General features: G+C 51.0%; 7 protein-coding genes across 7 annotated transcripts; 4 read left to right on the top strand and 3 right to left on the bottom strand.

Moving 5' to 3' along the window:
* Window positions 1–1,057: 1,057 nt before the first annotated feature.
* Window positions 1,058–3,940, bottom strand: PtrM4_127040 (Med15 domain containing protein; the record flags this gene model as incomplete). The annotated part of the gene is made up of 6 exons (XM_066108792.1): window positions 1,058–1,088; window positions 1,318–2,141; window positions 2,191–2,915; window positions 2,964–3,474; window positions 3,527–3,646; window positions 3,698–3,940. The coding sequence occupies 6 exons, from the start codon at window positions 3,938–3,940 to the stop codon at window positions 1,058–1,060; spliced, it is 2,454 nt and encodes an 817-aa protein (XP_065960784.1).
* Window positions 3,941–5,421: 1,481 nt separating this feature from the next.
* On the bottom strand, window positions 5,422–6,943 carry PtrM4_127030 (WD40 repeat protein; the record flags this gene model as incomplete). The annotated part of the gene is made up of 3 exons (XM_001939772.2): window positions 5,422–6,382; window positions 6,430–6,891; window positions 6,939–6,943. The coding sequence occupies 3 exons, from the start codon at window positions 6,941–6,943 to the stop codon at window positions 5,422–5,424; spliced, it is 1,428 nt and encodes a 475-aa protein (XP_001939807.2).
* A 2,362-nt stretch (window positions 6,944–9,305) lies between these two features.
* PtrM4_127020 (PEX11 domain containing protein) lies at window positions 9,306–10,332 on the top strand (the record flags this gene model as incomplete). Its single annotated transcript, XM_001939771.2, has 2 exons — window positions 9,306–9,484; window positions 9,537–10,332. 2 exons carry the CDS (start codon window positions 9,306–9,308, stop codon window positions 10,330–10,332), a joined length of 975 nt encoding a protein of 324 aa, XP_001939806.2.
* Window positions 10,333–10,736: 404 nt separating this feature from the next.
* Window positions 10,737–13,096, top strand: PtrM4_127010 (GatA, Asp-tRNAAsn-Glu-tRNAGln amidotransferase A subunit and related amidase; the record flags this gene model as incomplete). The annotated part of the gene is made up of 3 exons (XM_066108791.1): window positions 10,737–10,795; window positions 10,828–12,517; window positions 12,686–13,096. The coding sequence occupies 3 exons, from the start codon at window positions 10,737–10,739 to the stop codon at window positions 13,094–13,096; spliced, it is 2,160 nt and encodes a 719-aa protein (XP_065960783.1).
* Window positions 13,097–14,768: 1,672 nt separating this feature from the next.
* On the top strand, window positions 14,769–14,909 carry PtrM4_127000 (uncharacterized protein; the record flags this gene model as incomplete). Its single annotated transcript, XM_066108790.1, has 1 exon — window positions 14,769–14,909. One exon carries the CDS (start codon window positions 14,769–14,771, stop codon window positions 14,907–14,909), a length of 141 nt encoding a protein of 46 aa, XP_065960782.1.
* Window positions 14,910–17,434: 2,525 nt separating this feature from the next.
* On the bottom strand, window positions 17,435–18,625 carry PtrM4_126990 (DUF1996 domain containing protein; the record flags this gene model as incomplete). Its single annotated transcript, XM_001939768.1, has 4 exons — window positions 17,435–18,103; window positions 18,151–18,254; window positions 18,316–18,406; window positions 18,464–18,625. The coding sequence occupies 4 exons, from the start codon at window positions 18,623–18,625 to the stop codon at window positions 17,435–17,437; spliced, it is 1,026 nt and encodes a 341-aa protein (XP_001939803.1).
* Window positions 18,626–19,228: 603 nt separating this feature from the next.
* Window positions 19,229–19,572, top strand: PtrM4_126980 (uncharacterized protein; the record flags this gene model as incomplete). Its single annotated transcript, XM_066108789.1, has 2 exons — window positions 19,229–19,429; window positions 19,567–19,572. 2 exons carry the CDS (start codon window positions 19,229–19,231, stop codon window positions 19,570–19,572), a joined length of 207 nt encoding a protein of 68 aa, XP_065960781.1.
* Between the last annotated feature and the right edge of the window lie 54 nt (window positions 19,573–19,626).

Raw genomic sequence — 19,626 nt, 5'->3', positions numbered from 1 at the left:
TGAAGCATGGCGAGACGACGACGGTCGTGTATGGGCATAATAGAAAAAAGGGGCTTAATTTACATGAGTACTCGTGGGGACTGGATACGGGGTGTGCGAGTGGAGGCAAGTTGACGGCGGCGGTTGTAGATGGGAAGGGTGAGAGGAGAATTGTGCATGTCAAGTGTGGGAAGGAGGGGGGGGTATGAGGAATAGATGGGGGATGGTACGTTTTTGATGGGGTTTTGGGGAGGGAGGTACCGGTACATTACCCTTTTGCCTCGCCCCACGTTCTTGTTTTCAGGCGCATTGGCATGGCGTTCTTTTGTTAGCGGAGCATACGATCGTCATCGGAGTCAAATCGTTTTCTGGGATGGTTGTTGGAGTTGGTCTTTCGCATTACTGAGGTCTGGCATTGAATACGATAGGAAGTAAACCTATAACCTTATCAACTACACACCCTAGATTAATGGATAGCCGTCATGGCTAGAGATTGGATATGAAGAGTAATGATATCATTATACAAGAGACATCTGTTTAGTGTGCGGTGAAGAAGATGAACAGAAGTGATGAGATAAGACGAGAAAAGAAGGAAGGGAAATACGAGTTTCATACATGTCGAGGAAGATGAGTGCGAGCGGATATGGAGCGTTTGTTTCGATTGTAAGTAGTACCTGTACACCTTTTATTCACCATCACGTTGAGAAGACACAAGAAGAAAGCAATCTGAGCATGATGCTTGTATTCGTACATTTATCCGTGATTACTCACTCGTGGTTGAGTAGCTGAATTATGATACCCATGAGGATTTACTCAGAGCTACCACATTACTAGCCTGCATCTCAAAGGATACCAACTTCAATCACGCCTTCGGTTGCCTTCTGCGGCATCGGACGCGTCACGTCTCTTTGCTCACCAGCCTACTCCGCAATCTCTCCATCTTCCTCACCGTCTTCCTCCTCGTCGCCTTCCTCATCTCCCTCCTCATCGTCTTCGTCTTCCTCACCGTCATCCTTCTCAACCTTAACCTTAGGCCTAGTCCAACCCATCTGCTCTGCGAACATCGTGGCCCTGGCACTCAACGGGCCAACCCCATGCTGCTCCAAGATCTGCTTCATGTTAAGATTATCCAGCTCAGGTCCGGGGGTCCTGCCGATCAGCAGCCTCAGCGCATCGTCTGTGACCTTGCTTTCGTCGTAGTCGGGGAAGGGCTCGGTCGGACCGGCGCTATGACTGGGAAGGCGGTCGCGGGCATCGGCAACGTTGTTGTTGCTGTTGTAATCATTGCTGTTGATGGCGGTGAACTGGCCAGGATAGAAGGGGCTGGGTTGCAAGTACGGTTGCGACGGTTGCGACGGTAAGTTGTGCATCATATGGGGGTTGATCTGATGCGAAGCAAACGAGGTTTGGTACGGAGGGGCTGAGATTGAAGGGCGTCGGGTGTGGTAACGTTGAGTAGGGACGGGCTGCTGGTTCGCGACTTTCGGCATGGGAGGTCGACCGCCAGCGCCGAGCAAGCCGTTGAGCATGTGGTTGTTCCTTGTCAAGTCTCTGTTTTCAAGTTCCAACTGTTTGGCGATGCATGTCTGCTGCTCCGTCGCCCTCTTTTGAGTTGCCAACTCGGCGTTGAGGTTGTTGACCTGCATGCTTAGCTCGGTCATCTTGCTCTCCACGTCACGGTGCCACTGCGTGATTGTACCGGCGTCTTGGTAGATCTGGGTCTCGCCGTCTGTGATGTCGACGATTTCCTCCGAAACTTGCGAGTCCATTGGCGAAAACATGTTTGTTCCATCGTTCTGGACACCCGTCAGGACACGCGGCTTGGCCCTTGCAACCATGATCGTGCCCATGTCTTGCAGCCTGAGAAGGGGGAATTCCTTGTCGTACACATCTACGGGGGCCATGTCGTACTCGATTTTGATGAACCGTATACCTTGATCATGTCTCCAGTACTGGTAGAAGAAATCCCAATCTACGCCATACTGCTTCTTACGGTGTTGACAGTAGGCATCGAGACGAGGGCCAAACTTCTGCGAAGCACGCATTGTGAGGATCGAGAAGATGGGGTTACCGTTGATATCGTACGTGTTGCTGTGAATCTTGAGCCTCATGTAGGGTGCTTTCTTGTCCGGGGTCGGAGTGGTGGAGCGTTGCATGGCAATCTGTTCTAGTCAGTAACTTGAAGACAGGAGAGGAGGTCATTACACATACCGGCTTGGTAGAATTTCGCACAATGGATTCCTTCGCCACGATGTTGGACAGTGCACCCAGTTCCTGTTGCTGTAAGGAAGACATCCTGTGAGTTGACAAGCGACGTCGATGATGTAGGGGAAAAGGCGAAGACTGGCGCGAAGGCATATGTGATCCAGGAGCACTATTGACAGCAGCAGGAAAGCCATCTATGTCTTGATTCTGTGCACGACGGAAACGCTCAACGCCCGACATAGTACCAGGTGCGTAGTTGAATTCGGGATCAAAGGTGTTCAAGTTGCTCATTGATGGCTGGATGTTGTTTGGAACCGGAGGTTTTGCTCTCATGGCAGCAGGAATATGACCCTCGAAGCCTTTCAAACGTTGCATCTCATGTTGGAGCTTATGAACAGTGGCACTCAGTTGCTTGTGGGCCGTGTCATCATCCAGCGGCATGTTGGCAGCAAGATTGCGCATTGGGAGGTCGTTACTTGGGACGCCGCCGCCTGGCTGATATGACCAAGGTTGAGTTTGGTACTGATATCCAGATGGGACTGCTGAACCCTGGCTTTGCTGTATGAGCTGCATGTGTGGGTAGTTCGAATTCAGCTGCTGTGCACCATTCTTTCCGGTTGGGAACCGTTGAGCTTGCTGTAACTGCAGACGCTGGGCTTCCAGCTCTTGAATTAGGGTTGGAGTGAAGGTGCTGCGCGGGCCTGGAAGACCGACTCTGTCAGGCTGAGGTTCTTGTATTCGTTAGCAGCTGCTTAGGATGGGCAACTTAGGGAGCTTACCTTGATCATGCTTAGGGAGCGCACCTTGATCATGCTTAGGGAGCGCACCTTGATCATCCTTAGGGAGCGAACCTTGATCATCCCGCCATAGACGCGCCTGCTCTTGCGTGGCCCCTGCAATGTCCGGAGACAGCTTTGGTGTTGAAGGAAGAGGCGAACGGGATGGCGTAGTGTTCCCTTTCTTCTTCAAGACTGCTGGGCGTTTGGTCTCATGCGTGACATCCGAGGTGGGCTCTGGCGATGTGACGGCTTTTCGCTTACCATGCAAGCGTCTACCACCGGGTATGGCTCCATTCTTGGTCGACTTTGGGGCGATGTGCAGTGCATGTTCGATAGGAATCATGTTCATCTCTGGTTCGCAGTTTTCCAGCAGTCCAGTGCGCTTGGTGCAGGGCTTACCCTCATCAGTACAGTGTGTGCATGGTTTGTTGCTATGGATGGCGTCACATGTAGCTTTCCCAGATTCGCAGCACTCGTTGCAAACTTTCCAGCAAGAGTCTTTGATGTGGCGCTATTTGTGGTGTCAGTAGCGTGTACGATAACCGGATCAGTGCATCACGAACCTCTGTAGAGTACTTCTTGCCCATCTGTACACCGCATCGTGGACAACACCAGACCTTCTTGAAGATTGAAGCTTCGTGGAGATTTCTTCCGCAAAGCGACCTCCTGTCTGCTAGGTGCCCCTACTCGTATGTTAGCAAGAGAAAAGTCAGTGTCGAACAAAAGGCGTATACATTTAGTGCAGCTGCATTCAAGTACGTGTTGTCACAGCCCGGGCACGTTTGCTCTTTACTAGACTTGGGATCATCGGAGTCCGAGTCTGGGTCGAGGTCGTTCATTGCTTTATCTTGCGCTGCGCTGTGCGGTGTAGCATAAGGGCGTCCAGAGTTACCCGTCGGCGGGGAGCTGGGAAGCGTGGTCAAAGAAGACGTGTCGGCCCTTGCAGTTTGCATCTCTGGAGTATGTGGCTGCTGCATCGTCTTTGAACTACGACGCTGCCGCATTTCGCTACAGCTCATTAGCATTCATCCAATGTTGTCCGGTGGTGATATGACATACCTGCGGTGCTCTTAGCTGAGATCTTGAAGCTCTCTGGGGAGTTTGCGCGGTCAAAGATGGTGTTTGGAAGCAGCAGGAGGTGCGCTATTTATTTGTATTGGGAAGCTCTCAGAGTGGCGAAGGTGATCAGTGATGATTCCATAGGAGGCTAGCGTATACCCCGAATTGGGGCGATGAAATGTGAAATGAATACCTAGATAGGCAATCATGCGCAAGTTGTTCTGCGCATAGGTGTATGACTGGCCTTTTGTGCTTTGGGTACCCACGTGCACTGAGGAAAGTTGCGCGCATTGCGTGTACAACCAGAACCAATTGGTCAGCCATGATGCGATGTGATGATGCGCAAGTATGAGAAATTGCAATAGCAAGCTTGCCATAATGTCTGCCTATCAAATTGGCCTATCAAATCGGAAAAAAAGGAAGCGACAGAATGATCAAGTCGCACTCGGACAGAGTTCTAAAAGCTCATTGCCTGAGCGCGCCCACACAACACAAACAGAAGCAGGGAAACACGACAACAAAAGCCGTCAGAATTGGAAGTTCGTAGAATGAACCCCAGACACATATAGAACGCGTAGAGGGTATGATATTGGACGGAGAAGGAAATGAAAATGAGATATGTGTGCAGTCGATCGGAGAAAAAAAAGCGGTAGACCATAATGATGGATATTGAGGAATACTAGACCCGGACAATGCAAAAGAAGATAGTGTCTGTTGATGAACTACTGCTGTCCTTCCCTGTATCATTCCACCGCTATAACCCGTAGTGAGAGAGGAGCTGAACCCACAATCATAGAACTGTTTCTATGGCATAAATAAGACATATACAAAAAGCCAAGCGTTGCGCTCAGCTGCGCGACATAAAATGAAAGTGTAAGGATTAGGGATAGGTGTTTGTGAAACTAGATACAGGTTTTGGTGCGTGAGGTGAAGGAGGAAGCAGAAGGGCGAGTGATGTGAGGTTCAGAGCCATGCCTTGTAGCCCCATTCGGCATAGTGTCATAACCCCAACTTTACTCGTGACAGGCACAGCAAACAGAAGGAACTTTGGACCGCAAGTCTGAAAAAGTGATGGATGTTTTGTTTTTGTATGATACAAAATGCCGCTAACCCAAACACCTTGCTAATAAAAGCAAGCTTATCGACAAGAATACACCTAAGATACGCATACACGAGACAGTCTCCTATCAGCACACACACACTACACGCTCGACTCCGACTGTCCTATCCACAAGAAGGCCCTGCCCCATCAAGAATGATTCGCTGCACAGAACTCCGAGCAATGTCTATCCAACTGAAGGCTTCTCGGAAAGAGTTATGCGATTGACCAAGTGCGTAAAGCCTTCAATCAGATTCCTAGGTTCGTCAGCATTGGATATGCCGACTAGGACCTTGATGTTCAAGACCTGGCCTCCTCAAGCTCAAGCTCAAGCTGCCTGATGCGCTCGTCCTTTTCGCGATCAGAAGGTTCCGCAGCAGCGACCTTGCTCTTGAGATGAGAAACCTCTCGGAGCAGGATTGCAATCTGGTCAGATTGGTCTGACATGACCTTGTTCTGCTGCTCAAGCTGGGACTTGATATCACCCAAGGCATCACGAAGGGCAGTGGCGGGGCCGCCAGAGCTGGGTGTCGAGGTAGACGCAGTGGTGGAGGCGGGGGAAGATGCTGCGGGTGCGGCAGACCTGGATACGGATGGTGTAGGGGTATGAGTAGGAGTTGGCTTGACTGCCTCGGGCTCTTTGGTCATGACGGGGCCCCTGGTCTTCTCTTCCTGTCGTGCGGCAGTAAACGTGCGGCGGTCCGCTGGCTTCGGAATCTCCTCAAAACTTGAAGCGCTTTCGTTGTCCGATGCCTCGTCCTTGTCAGCGAACTTGGAAGCTGCTGACGCCATCGAGTCCTTGTGGTCTTTCATTGCTGGGGGAGGGCCACGAGAAGCAATGGGTGTAGGCTCAGGTGCCGGCTTGGGCGGCTCAGCCTTGACAGGCGACATCTGCTGTGGCTTGTAGTCGTTCTCCACCTCCTTTGGCGCCTCACCTTCGTACACGCTCTCGAGCGAGATCTTGGGGGGCATCGCGGTCTTACCGCCAAACCACTCCTTGGCGGAGACACCAGCCTTGAGACCAGTCGTAGGCGGGTAGATGTCGCTCTGGAACATCTCGGATCGGCGGGGGACGATGAAGGATACGGGCTCGACGTAGGCATCGGCGACGGTCTTGAAGCAGCGGAGGACTTCGTTCTCGTGCAGGTTGATACCCCGCTTGGGAAGGAAGGCAATACCGCGCTGTGGGTCGCCGGACTTGTACTCGGAGAGGTACTCAAACTTGTCGTTTTCGTATTCGTAGTAGCGGATGTTGCCGTCACTGACACAGTTAGCAACCTATTTGCGTGCTTGTTAAAATGTACGTACCCCTTTCCAGCAAGGTACAAGCACTGGGTGCCGTCGTCCCAGAAGGGCATGCAGACACCAGAGATGGAATCGAGAATCTGGAAGCCGCCAATAGGCTCCTTGGGGTTGCGCGGGTCCCAGAGACCGAGCTGACGATCGCTCATGCGCGAGAAACCCGTGGTCGCGATACGGTCAGTTTCGCCCATCCATACACAGCGGCTGTTCTTTGCGCCAGGGTGACCGGGCACTTCCTGGGCAGGCTTTTCCTGACGCACATCCCATATGCGCAGCTTCTTGTCGCGGCTTGTAGTGACCAACATGGATCCATCGGCGCTCCAGGAAAGCGACTGCACAATGTCATTGTGCTTGAGAGTAAGCTGCGGCGTACCAGCCTCAACGTCCCAGACCTTTACAGTGTAGTCGCCAGATGAACTAGCAAGGACGTTCTCGGCAGCCGTGTTGAAGAGGACGTGGCCAACTTTCCTACACAAACGTTAGATGTGCTTTGAGACTGAAGCGTATGATCGCACCTCATGTGGCCGCTAAGCTTCGCAACAGGCGCGACATCGGCGGGCTCCTCTGCATCCGTGTACAAGGTGAAGTTTTCGGGCACCTTCCAGATGAAGACCTTGCCGTCGTCAGAGGCCGAGGAGATGAGCGAGTCATTGAAAGGACTCCTGCGAAGGGTTAGCGCCGTCAGCTATCCTAGGTGTCGACGGTGTCACGGTACCAGTCGGTGTCGAGGACAGCAGCTGTGTGGCCGCGGAAGAGAGGAAGCTGGTCGGGGGCGCGGCCTCGCTCGTTGATTGGGATGACAGCAAAAGCACCACCACCGCTGGATTCCCAGTTGACTGAAATGTATTCCGGATTGGCCTAGGAGTGTGAGCGCATGTCTGCCTTGGTCGCGTGCAGGTGCTGACCTTGATCAGGTTGGTATCCCAAGCATTTCTGGAGATGCGGAGGTTATCGTAGCATTGCTCCTACATGATATTAGTATATACCCATGCATGCAGCTGCAGCTCAACTCTACCTTTTTCGTTCCTTTGCCAAAGACGTGACCTGGTTGCCATTGTCAACATTAGACCAAACAAGGCTGGGCATCAACAACTCACGGTACTTGGAAGCGCGCACGAATCGGCCAGCCATTGTTGCGAAGAGTTGTAACCGGAGAAAAGGCGAGTGTAAGAATGGTACTGCGCAAGTGCGAACTTAAAAGGCGCAGAGGGGGGATTTGCTTGATGAGAGGGCACCGCGACGGGTTTCGACAAGGTGTTTCAACTCTGGACGCAGTCGCCGCAGCGCGACCGTCGTCAGCCTCTTGGCGGGTGGACCCTGGCCCGCATCATCTCGCCAACCCGTCCTGGCCTGGCTTCTCCTCCACCCAGGTATCATGGATAAAATACTGGACATAGCAGTGTGAAAAGGCCACTGTAGTCGCCAGAAACGTCTATTGTGCTTACCTACACTGTCCAGTATCTTATGACACCCAGGTGCGGCCTGGCTTCTCCACCCCTCCACCCCTCCACCATCACTCCACCACTTTGCATGACCATGCAGCTCACCAGCCACGAGCATGTGTTCGCAGCATGATCCTCGCCTAGCGGATGCATATCACACATTGTCTCAGGGGCTCTTTGTAAAAATTACGACATTTTCTTTAATCTTCTCTCCCTCCCCCCTCTCCTTATGAAGCTGTCAAATTGTCAAATATTCTATTTTCGCTTAACTAAAAGAAATAAGTGCAAATCCCAACTCTAGCCTAATACATGACTGCCTCCACAGTTGTATCCATCAGGGTAACCGGATGTCAAATATTACATGATACCCAGGTGCTTTATGGCTTCAATTGTACCTAGCTCTTCACATTGACTTTGCAGCCAGTGTGCGCCCAGGGCATGTCCAACCAGAACGGCATTATCTTAAGAATACACAACCCACTGCAGACCTGAACTTGGTTGCGACCTTTTGAATGTACTGCTCTAGGTACTACCTCCGCGATCGTCGAAAGTGCCGGTTAAGTCAGGGGGAAATTCTGGAAAGGCTTTTGTGCAATGGTTGGACAATAGAGGTACACAAGGTACTTATTCACGACCTTAATGGATTCGGGAGCTCCCATGCCAGTGTCTTCGGTACTTTGTCCTGGAACTCGAATACATTGTCCAAGTGCGTGGCAACCAGGTCACGTATGGGATCATCATCATACTAAGTGCCACGCCTAAATCATAAGGCCGTTCAATCTTCTTCTTGGCTTGAGCTATAACTGCCGGGATTGCAAACTTGTACTTCATCTGACAGAACTATACGGCTAACACTAATCCTCAATCCCATAGCAGGTCTCATCTCGTCTTCCACGGGTTGTGAACCAGTGTGAGTGATAGACCATAGGGTCTGGGGTGGATTTTAGACATTTGTGACACTCCACATGTCTCAAATGTACGAATATTACGTGTCTTGCAGAAAACTCCAATTTGATGTCACTTACAAAACCATCCTTTACTATGTAGCATAACATTCTCGATAGAAGCTTTAGATGGACTTCCGTAGAACCAGGTAGGCGTCTAGGCTAGCGGGCCGCTGATCGCCCAGTCCAATCGGTCGGAAAGCAGAGAACCTTGAAAGGGTCGGCCCTTCAATTTTCAATAATGTTTGAAAATTAGCCAATTGCAATATTCTGCGCGTTGAGGTCCGCCCAAGATGCCGCGGTACTCGACGATCAACGGTGCGGGTCAGCTTCCGAGTCGCTGCTGGCACGTCAGACCTCGGCCCACGAACGGCAGTAAGAACCACCATGGGTGCGGAGAAGCGTGATACAGTATTAGTCCACCCCCTAACCCCATGCTGCCCAAACTTCCTGACCTTCCCCATAATCACCATTACATATACGAACCACAATTGCCATGTCTGATGACGAAGCCGCCCAGCATGAGGCACCTGAAGTGTCCGACGCGCCCTCGGTCAAAGAGGTGGTCGATAAGATAGCAGAGGCAGCACCGAGCGCCGACCCAAGGGACGTGGCTAAAACTGATCTGCTCGCTGGCGTCAAGAAGGCCGATCAGACGATCCTCAGACTTAACAAGTAAGTCAGGGTGGAAGTTGAAAGCTCTCGTACCATGAGCTAATGTGGGTAGGTTGCTAGCTTCCCCCGGTGGTCTCTCAGCTTTCCTCTCCACATTCAACTACACCTTGTACATCCTCGCCTACGCCCAAACGAAATCTCCCGCAGTCACCGCTTTCGCGACAAGAATTCTATCACTCATCCGCCCAGCGTGCGACGATGCAAAGATCTCCGCTACCGTCATCCTAAACGATGGCACGCTACCACCCATTGCTGCGCTCGCAGTCCTCATATCCAAAGCGCGCACCACACTGAGACTCTTCGGCTTGCTCCCGCTATACGCATGGCTGCGCTCGCTGGCCGCGGGTCCTAAACTCGGGACAGACATCGTCTTGCATAGAGTGGCAACGCTACAAGCGAGCAGCTACTTTGCCTACCAGGCTCTAGAAAACATCTGCCTCCTCGCCGACTCGGGGGTCGTTCCCCCCAGCGTAATCGCGAAGCTCAATCGGGGCGACTCCACGACTGCACGTCTATACCTCATTGCGTACCGCTGCTGGCTCGGTGGCGTGTCCTGCGATTTCGTCCGCCTCATGCGCGAGTGGCAGCTTGATAGCAGGCGGAGGGCGATCCGGAAGCAAATGGTTGCTGATGGGCGGGCGGTGGCAGAGTATCAGGATGAAGAGGATAAGAGGTTTGATAAGAAGTGGTGGACCGACTTCATGATTGCGAGTGCGTGGTTACCTATGGCTCTGCACTTTAGCAGTGCTAAGGGAGGAATACCGGGTTGGAACTTGGGTGTTATGGGTATCTGTGGTTTGGTCGCGGGCAGTACGAGGATGAAGGCGCTGTGGGAGAGTACGGCGTAGAGGAATTTGTAGGATTGGGAGGTTGGCGGACAGGTTACACGTTTGGTGTCTGTGATTCTTGTGTTCGGTTATCGGCATTGGGACGGGTGATGGGGTATGAGGTCTTTAAGACTTGGACGTCCACATCATCATCGGCTTGTACAACTATCCTGATGATAATGTGGACGTCTGATTGTTCATGACCTCAGACTCCTACCATTTCTCGAGCTTCTTGATATTACGTTCTGTCATCAAATAGTTACATCCAGCTACAGGTGGTACGTAGATACATTTCATGTAATACTTTTACCCGTTCGGACATTCTGTGGACTTGCAATCTACACATCTACATATAGCCTGATTTCTGGTCAAGTACACTTATATACTGTCATTAGGCTAGCCGCACATGGAAGGTCCAGCCGCCAATGCATAAGTGGGGGAGGGACTACCTCGACATCATCGCATTCTTTCGATCTACTCTTGCGTTAGTTAGCAGATAACTAACAGCTAAGCTAGAGAACTACACATCCTTGGAGCAACTCGTACACAGAGAGCAAAATCTCTTCTCAACACCAGTACTTCATCGATTGCGTCACAGATCATTCAAGATGGAAGGCATCAACGCAAGTCTCAATCAACAACACATGCTAGTCTTGACTCACAATTCCAAAAGCCCAAAGAAACCCAGACTTCAAAAGCACCTTTCAATATCCTAGAAGCCAGCATCGCCGACCATCGTCAAGCCCTCAACTCTGGTACCACAACCAGTGTCGACCTCGTAATCAGCTACCTCAACCGCATCGCCACATACGACATTCGTCTTGGTCTAAATGCCTTTACCGTATTTAATTCCAATGTGCTCTCAGAAGCAGCAGCATCTGACTTGCGTCGAGCCCAAGGTCTGCCACCGCGTCCCCTAGAAGGAATCCCTTACATCATCAAAGACAGCTACAAGGTTGCCGGCATGAGTGTTACTAACGGCTCTCCCGCACTCAAAGGCCTCATGTCGAGCGGCGATTCTGCCATTGCAGGGAAATTGAGAGATGCAGGTGCTGTACTGATTGGTAAGACGAACATGCCGCCCATGGCCGCGGGAGGCATGCAGAGGGGATTATACGGGCGTGCAGAGTCGCCGTACAACGAGAAATATCTCACTGCTGCTTTTTCCTCCGGATCTTCGAACGGTGCGGCGACGTCTGTGACATCGAGTATGGCGGCTTTCGGCATGGGAAGTGAGACTGTGAGTAGCGGACGTAGTCCTGCGTCCAACAACGCTCTGGTATGCTATACACCATCGAAAGGACTGCTCAGCTGCAGGGGCCTATGGCCACTATACGTTACCTGCGACGTGCCAACACCATATGCACGATCCATGGACGACATGCTAGAACTCCTAAACGTAATAGCCACACCAGACCCCGACGTAACTGGAGATTTCATCCGCGAACAACCCCACATCCAGATCCCCCAACCCCCAGAACTCGACTATACCACTCTCCGCAACCCGGACTTCCTCCGCGGAAAACACATCGGCGTTCCCAAAATGTACATCGGAGGCCACGACACGCACCCGCACGCCAAACACCCCTCCGTCTCCCCCTCCGTCATCGCCCTCTGGACCAACACCGCCAAAACGCTCGAATCCCTCGGCGCAAAACTCACATACACAGACTTTCCACTCGTCACAAACTACGAAGACGACTCCGTCTCCGGTGAAGCCAACAACGTCGTCGACTATCCAAAAGACTGGAATGTACTGGAGCGCGGTCTACTAATCGCACAAGCCTGGGACGCCTTCCTCGTCAGCAACGCAGACTCTGTATCCGGCATCAAGAGTCTGTCTGATATAAAAGATCCAGCAATGCTCTTCCCCAAGCCAGAAAATTACATCCCAGACACCTTCCTCGAGGTACGCAATTGGATCGCTTATGCGTCTCTCCCATCACTCGTGCAGCACGGGAAGAGTATTCATGATACCCCCGGTATGTCACAGGCGCTTTCCGCCCTCGAAGCGCAGCGCAAACGCGACCTGGAAGACTGGATGGACGAGCTGGGATTGGATATCCTGGCCTTTCCAACACAGGGTGACGTGGGACTTGCGGATCTGGAATTCGTAGCGAAGAGTACACGGCATAGTTTGCAGAATGGGGTCAAGTATTCGAATGGGAATAGGGCGCTTAGGCATCTGGGTGTGCCGACTGTTACGGTAAGTATGGGGGTGGGGGAGGAGACGGGCATGCCGGTTGGGGTTACGTTTACAGGGAGGGGGTATCAAGATGAGGGGGTGTTGGGGTGTGCGTGGGCTTTTGAGAGGGCGAGGGGGGAGAGGGTTGGGCCTGGGAGGGTGCTGGGACTACGAACTGATTGTGTTGAGGCTGTGCGCGGTGTTGGGGAGTTGTTGGGGGATGTCACTGCGAACCTCACGAGTTTGCCTTCTCCACGTGATGGAGATGATGGGGGGCTGGAGGTGGAAGTACAGGTCCAAGGCTCCTTCCACTCAGCCCGCTCAGCCTCGCAGCCGTCTTCCATACAGATCTTCGCCGACGGTGAAGAAGTGTATAATACGCCTGTCGACGGTCAAGATTTCAAAATCACGTTCCAGCACAAGCTGGAGAGGCCAGAAGTCTTGGGCTGGGATCTCAAGCCTTTACCAACGAAAGATATTATGGCTATCGTCGTTGCTACTGCGGCTGCGGGAAGAGAGGGAGGTGCAGACGGAGATGGACGGGATCACGGGAGCGTTGCAACAAAGGAAGCTAGACTTCTTTGGGTTCCCGTCCACTAATGTAGCTTGGGCTGCCACCCTTCTGAGTTTCGCAACCGAGCTGGCGGAACTGCGCGCTGACACAGTGTGACCCTGTGGCGTAGATACCGCATATTTTCACATTAGTAGGTATGTTTGTAGTTCCACAACTGCTGCTCGTACCAACCAAAATTCCGAAGGATTTCAGGTCGTACATCCAGCATCCTGAAACTGGCTGCCAGTACTGTTGTAGAGGCCACTAACTACTGTTCGTGATCTCAAAATGAGCATGCAGGCTATTCTTTTTCTTCCTAGGAGTTTTTGAAATCATTTGGTTGCGGTACCTAACTTTGGGTACCTCGGGTCGACTGTACCAGGGGTGAACAACACAACTCGATCAATCACTGAGGTCAACCTGACACCCCCCCCCCCCGAGCTAAGTCAATTTTGTCCTAGCTTAGCCTGGCCTTGTCACTTGTCATACACAAATCGTCAATTTCGGACAAGTTGCAGCGTCTGATATCTCCTAGAAGCGTGTCTGCATAAATAGCTGCGGGGCAACGCACATCTGTTGCAATCATCATTGGCCCGCCAGTCCACGTTGTCCGGTGTGGCGTCAAGATTTTGCCAAAACATATGCATGATCATGCGGGAATGATAACACGGCCCGCTTTTCAATGAGTCTAACCCCACAAGATACATTCCCTCAAAGGCGGCTGATCCCATAAGGTCCTCTATAACCATTTTATGCCTCCAACACGCTGCCGGTAGGCGTTCCAAGTTTCCTGGCTCTAGTAACCTTGCAGCCTTTCAACTTTCTTCCCAACATATCCACCCCCAACCTTTCTTCTCTTACCCTCGAACGTTGCTATGCATTGCTAGCCACTCTCACATAGTATCAAAGGCAGTTCTAACGACGGTACATTAATAAGATTCAACACCTTCCAAGACATCCTTCTAACGTTACTATAGTTATGAGCCTATCCCAACATTCATCCCTAATCTTTGACACCCACCCATCTCGGAAACTCAGTTGTTGCACGTAGATGACGCTCTTCTTCAGCTGAGATGCCTGTACTCACCCTTCTTCGTATCGACATCAGCGTTTGAGAGCGTCATCCACTTGCTCGATTCCTTCACTCATCCTCGATATCAGTTATCTGATATGATGTAGTTGTGTTCTACGACGACACGGTGATGCCCCGTACCTCCTCTTCGTGTATTGCATGAGGATATTAGACGGTGGGAGCAGTAGACAGAACGGGAGCTTCCCGTTCCGTACGTGTCGCTGGAACACTCTGAGCAGCAGTTGCTATGGAATGCTCCGTACGAGGAACTGCAGGATCTTGGGCAGCAGGTATGTTACGAAGCTCTATCTCTGTACTGGTGCTCTGTTGGCTCGTAGGATGAATACCTTGCAAGATGTAAGTCTACCGTTTGATTCTTCGGAGATTCCGCTAATTACCTTGAAAGGCCTCTCCGTCAGTAGGTCTGCCGCATGCAATATGGGGTCCCGCGGCTAAATAATATCTTGTCAGCTACGCACTCGATAATCACGGGGTATCGAGACGTCTCGTGTCAGGGTATGTCAGAAAACCACGAAAAAGAGTAAGCAAGGTCACTTTCCTCTGACGCGTCTTTGACTATGTACATTGGCACACTTGACAAAAAGAACTCACCTGTTTCAGACCCATCATTTGACCTGAGATACACCATGATCGCAAGGATCGCAACGATCGTGGTGGGGATACCTACGATCAGCGCCACGAATAGCCCTGCCAAAGATGCCCCGTCACCGACAGTTACGCCATCCCTCCCCTCTAGCCCCCCACCCATCCATTCGAAATCGGCTTGACGAACTGAAGAGTCAGGTCAGCGACTTCATACGCATACAATGGCATAGGCGGTGCGTTCAAAACATACCGAGCGGAAACAGCGAGGATACCACCGGCATATTCGAGGCTACTTGAATGGGCTACAGCTTGCCACGATGATGCTATAGTCTCAGCTCAGACGCGATTAACTTTGGATGGAGTCAAAAGGACTGGAATTGGTTCAACAGTGATGGTCAGAGGTCTGCCACTACCAAACCGGACTGAAGGTAATTAGCGGCGCCCAATGTTACCTCATCTTACCCTTTCTTCCTTTATGCTAGAATATGAGCAAAAGAGAGTACCTAGTCCTTTGGGGGGGGCTTAGTTTGACTGTGGTCTTTCCGTTGCGATGTTGCACGACGCACCACCCTCCCTATCACCGAGCCAGACTTGACCTGGAATACATCGACCTCTGGACATTCTCACCGGAACCAAGGCCCCACACTCCAGTATGGGGCGTGAGCATGGGGTTTGCATGATGCTCCGAGGGGATACACCGCGGGTGACCAAGATGCATTTGGGCCTTATTATTATTATTATTATTATTCCATTTGAGTCCTTTTTCAGTCAGAGACTATGTAGGACTGGGCCGAAGGCCGTTCTATCTGGTTTTGTTTATCGTACAGTTTGGGTGTTTGTTTGGCTATGGCAGTTTAGGCTTGCTTCTAGCTAGATACTCGGTGTCTAGCTAGTGCCTGGTGCTAAAGAGCAGTTTGGTGAATAGAAAGAGATGTGGCAGCGGGCTCTTATGACAAAGGAGAAGGCAGTGTTTTTAGTTTTATACAGTGTCTCTCTGTGTGTCGTCTAGCAGCTGTCCTTGGTACCATTTTCTTGTTCCTATTCTAGTGCTAGTAATAAAAGCTAAAGTGGCTTCTATACCGGCGCTAGTATGGAGAAGTAGTGGTAGAGTAGCTGGTTGGTGATTGATTGCTTGTATGAGAGTTTTTCTTTCTGTTTTGTATAGAGAGCATTGTAAAAGTAGGTGCTCTGGTGTTTGGGTGTGCGAGCAGCTGCAGAGATCAGATTCTCTTTTCTTGAATCTCTTTAAATAGGACCCAAAGTATCCGTGTCCTATTTTGAGAGCATAGAAGGCGCTAGAGATTTCTCGATTGGTGCTGCGTGGTATTTGGATTGTTTTTCGGATTTTGAGTGGGAATTTTGCTGAGTAGGTCATTTTGTTTAGAGTAGTTGCTCTTGTTTTGTATTTTTGGTACTCTTGGCGTTGTTCGGTTTGTTCGATCTTTTTGATAACAGTGCCTAGGTAGGCAATGCTTTTTGTTGATGATTGTGGGACTTCTTTAGCAGCTTCTTTTGCAAGATAGTCTGCTCTTTCATTCCCTACTATGTCTGTGTGTCCGGGTGCCCACAGTAAGTGGATAGTAGCCTGTTTTTGTCGGATTGTTTTTGCATTTGGGCCTTATCCCCTACTGTACAAGGGACTTCAGCTCCATACATCACAATATCCATCAACGTAACCTGAACTGGATCCGGAAAAGCTGCATTAGTTCTATAAGAGCCGAAAAATCTGTGCGACACACCATTGTTTAGTTTTGAGCCGTCCAGCCGCATATATGGTAGAATGACTACACGGTTACCCGGTCTTTAGGTGCCAGTGGATTCTCTTACAATCAACAACGCGGCGGAACGACAAGAAACAACACGATAAACTTGTATGATAGCTTTTTCAAAGGTAAGAAGAACACCATCCGATGATCAGAATTACGACCGCCCGTCTAGAGCACAGCCCCTGGCACCTTGGTAACCCCGAAACGATCTGGCAAGGCAGACAAGACGGATGTTGGAGTTCCCGAGATGTGTCCTCGTTCACCATTAGATTTGATAGGATGCACGATGTAAGTAAGATCACTTCATCACCTTTCACGACAGACCATTCTTCCGTTCACATGGGCAAGTCGAAAACGTTAATTCTGTATACGAACCGTCTTTGCCGACGTCGCAAACTTTCTCATTCATCACAGCCACCAAAGCTCCACTTTCTCATCCTATCTGGGAATTCGCGCATATAGGTGGTAGAGCCTAGACTGATTGCGGTAAAGGGCAAGGCCAACAGGCAGTTTCAAAAAGTTCGAAGAAGAAAACGAGATATCACTTTCTTGCCACGTAAGTTTGTGGAACTTAAGGTACGAACATTAATATTACTATATACTTGACAGCGTCATGCTGCTGCATATCCTGCAATCCTTTCGGCATTTTTCCTCCAATCATATGCGAACCCGATAATTTGCACAGTCACACCCAGGACAGGTGCATACCGGATGCCGATGGAGCTGGAGGCCCATTAACAGCCTTGTTATCATGCCTTGCAAAGCACGCTTCATTTCGCATTGGCACTGCGCCTCCACAACGGTTTCATTCATTTTCGTTGCATGTTCCTAACAGACGCCACTCCTCATCCTCACCGGAATTCAATAATAACGTGCATGATTTTAGTGACAAGCAAACTTTTGCCCTGGAGTGGTAGTAAACAAACAACCCAACCAAAGGCTCAGTCAACCTGCATACCTCCCGGCAACGCCGCCAACCAACCGTCAAACCTCTCCCCCACCATGTCCTTGACCTTACACTCATTCTGCTTCTCAATACTCTGCGTCTTCAGCGTAGGTGCAGTCACATAATTGTTCCCATCCATAGCCTTCTGCAATGAATCATCCTTCCACCCAAACAAATAATCCGCATGCGTGGAGAACCCCGTCTGATCCCCACTCGACCACAGAAAAGGCTGGCTGCCATCACTCGGCCACTCGGCCACATTGTTAAACGCCTTGGTATCCCACACCGTCTCCAGCAGAATCTGCGGGATGCGAACAGGGTGGCTATCCGGGCACCGGCCGCCGTTTTCAAATGTCCCCGTCTCCGGGTATGAGACGTGGTCGCGGTGGTTGGGGGAGTCGAGGTTCACGCCGTCCCAGCAGGTGGGGAAACGGTGGTTGATCATGATACCCGCTGGACAGGGTTTCTTGGGAAAGTCGAGGGTTTCGGGTTCTCGCGTTGCTTCGGTCTGCATGCATGTGTAGGTTAGTTGGCGGAAGGCGCGCGATTCATTGCGGGTGCGGTATGTGACTTCGCCGATGAGCATTCGGAAGCCGGGCTTAAAGGCGCTGACTTTGGTGGTTTGGGTTGTGCTGAAGAGGGCGTCATTCATGTAGTATACGACCTGTCGGTGTTAGTCGAGAGGAGGCTATTTGTGGTGGGAGGTGTTACCATGCCGCCGTTTGTGCCTTCCATGCCTTGTTGAGCACGTTGGGGTACGCGCTTGTAGGTGCCGTTCTTCGCTTTGAAGTAGACCACCGCGGTCCAGTAGTTACCTGTAATGATGGTTTAGTGCTTTTGCTCATCGCTAACTGTTTTCTGTCATGCTTGACTCACTTAGGTCCTCGGTGAACTGGCAGGTCGTGCATGTGGAGAGCTTCGCAATGTCATGACCTTGGGTCGGGTCCATAGTCACGTTGAACGAGTTCTGGTACGTTTGTCAACATCTCCACTCTTCCGGAAGTCTAGTAAGGAAGATACGTACGCCACCAATAATCTGGTGAAGATGTGGAGATGGATTGGAACCTGGATTAACCAGAGGATCCAGACGCTGAACTGACGATTGTGCGCATCCAAAGCGCAAAAGACCGGCATTGGTAGGGGCCAACAGGCTCAAAGCTGCAAGAAACTTCTTCATCTTCACCATGGTGCTGGACTATCTTGCACAGAGATAATGTTTGGACTGTGGGCTGTAAGTAGTACTCTCCATCATCACTGTCATCACATTATTCCTCCAAGGTGACGTACTTCTACAACTGCCGCTGTTGTTGAGTAGCAATCTCGAAAGCCGAAGTCTGGGGTAATCTAGACCAATATCGTCTAGCGAATGCACGACGGCCCGCCAAGGAGAATTGAGCGGCCCCACACAAGCGTCACAAGGATCTATATGTAAGCTACCTGATGGAGTCAGTCACTGGCTCTGTTGGATAGGACTCTACCTCGTGATAAGATGTTGGAAATTATCCGGGTATGGGAGTATGCAACCGACCCTCCACAATAGCAGATATCGAATATAGGAATGCTAATGACTTGCCAGAGCGGGCCTCAAGCCCCGTATCATGCTACCCTTGGCACTTCAGGATAAATTGACTCGATGAATCGGCATGTATGAGTATCGGATATATGAGTCCACCTTACAACATGCCAGTGACCACCGCCTGTATATTGTGAATGTCAGAAGCAACATCACCAAGCTACCCAGCCTATCCAGGTCAGCGCCTTCTTCCCTGCCTCCTTCTCAACCACCACTATGAAGCTCTTTTATCTCCTATACTCGAGTCTCATCACCATCGCCTCCGCACAAACATACCCCGAGTGCACCGCAGAAGTGGCCCGAACCGACGATTGCGCAGCCGTCATCAACGCCAACGCATGCTACAACAAGTTCCGGTGGAACTCGCAGACTCTGATGTGCATCGATGGAGATAATAATGCTGTGAAGCAGAGACAGGTATGCAATGTTCGAGGATATGATAAGGCGGGGCAATTGACGGTGTACGACAGGTTTGCGCATGTTGCAGCTGTGTGGGAAAGGTTATGTGCGATTGGGCTACGAAGCAGAAGTTTTGCTGAGATTCCCATAGAAAGGAATAGCTTGGAGGCCATGATTAGTTATTTGGGATTCTCAAGAAGCTGCAAAGGTACCTA

Source organism: Pyrenophora tritici-repentis, chromosome 7 (genome assembly GCF_003171515.1).
Source record: "Pyrenophora tritici-repentis strain M4 chromosome 7, whole genome shotgun sequence".
Lineage (NCBI taxonomy): Eukaryota > Fungi > Ascomycota > Dothideomycetes > Pleosporales > Pleosporaceae > Pyrenophora > Pyrenophora tritici-repentis.
The sequence above is the reverse complement of the archived record's forward strand: the minus strand, read 5'-3'. Positions and strand labels throughout refer to the sequence as shown.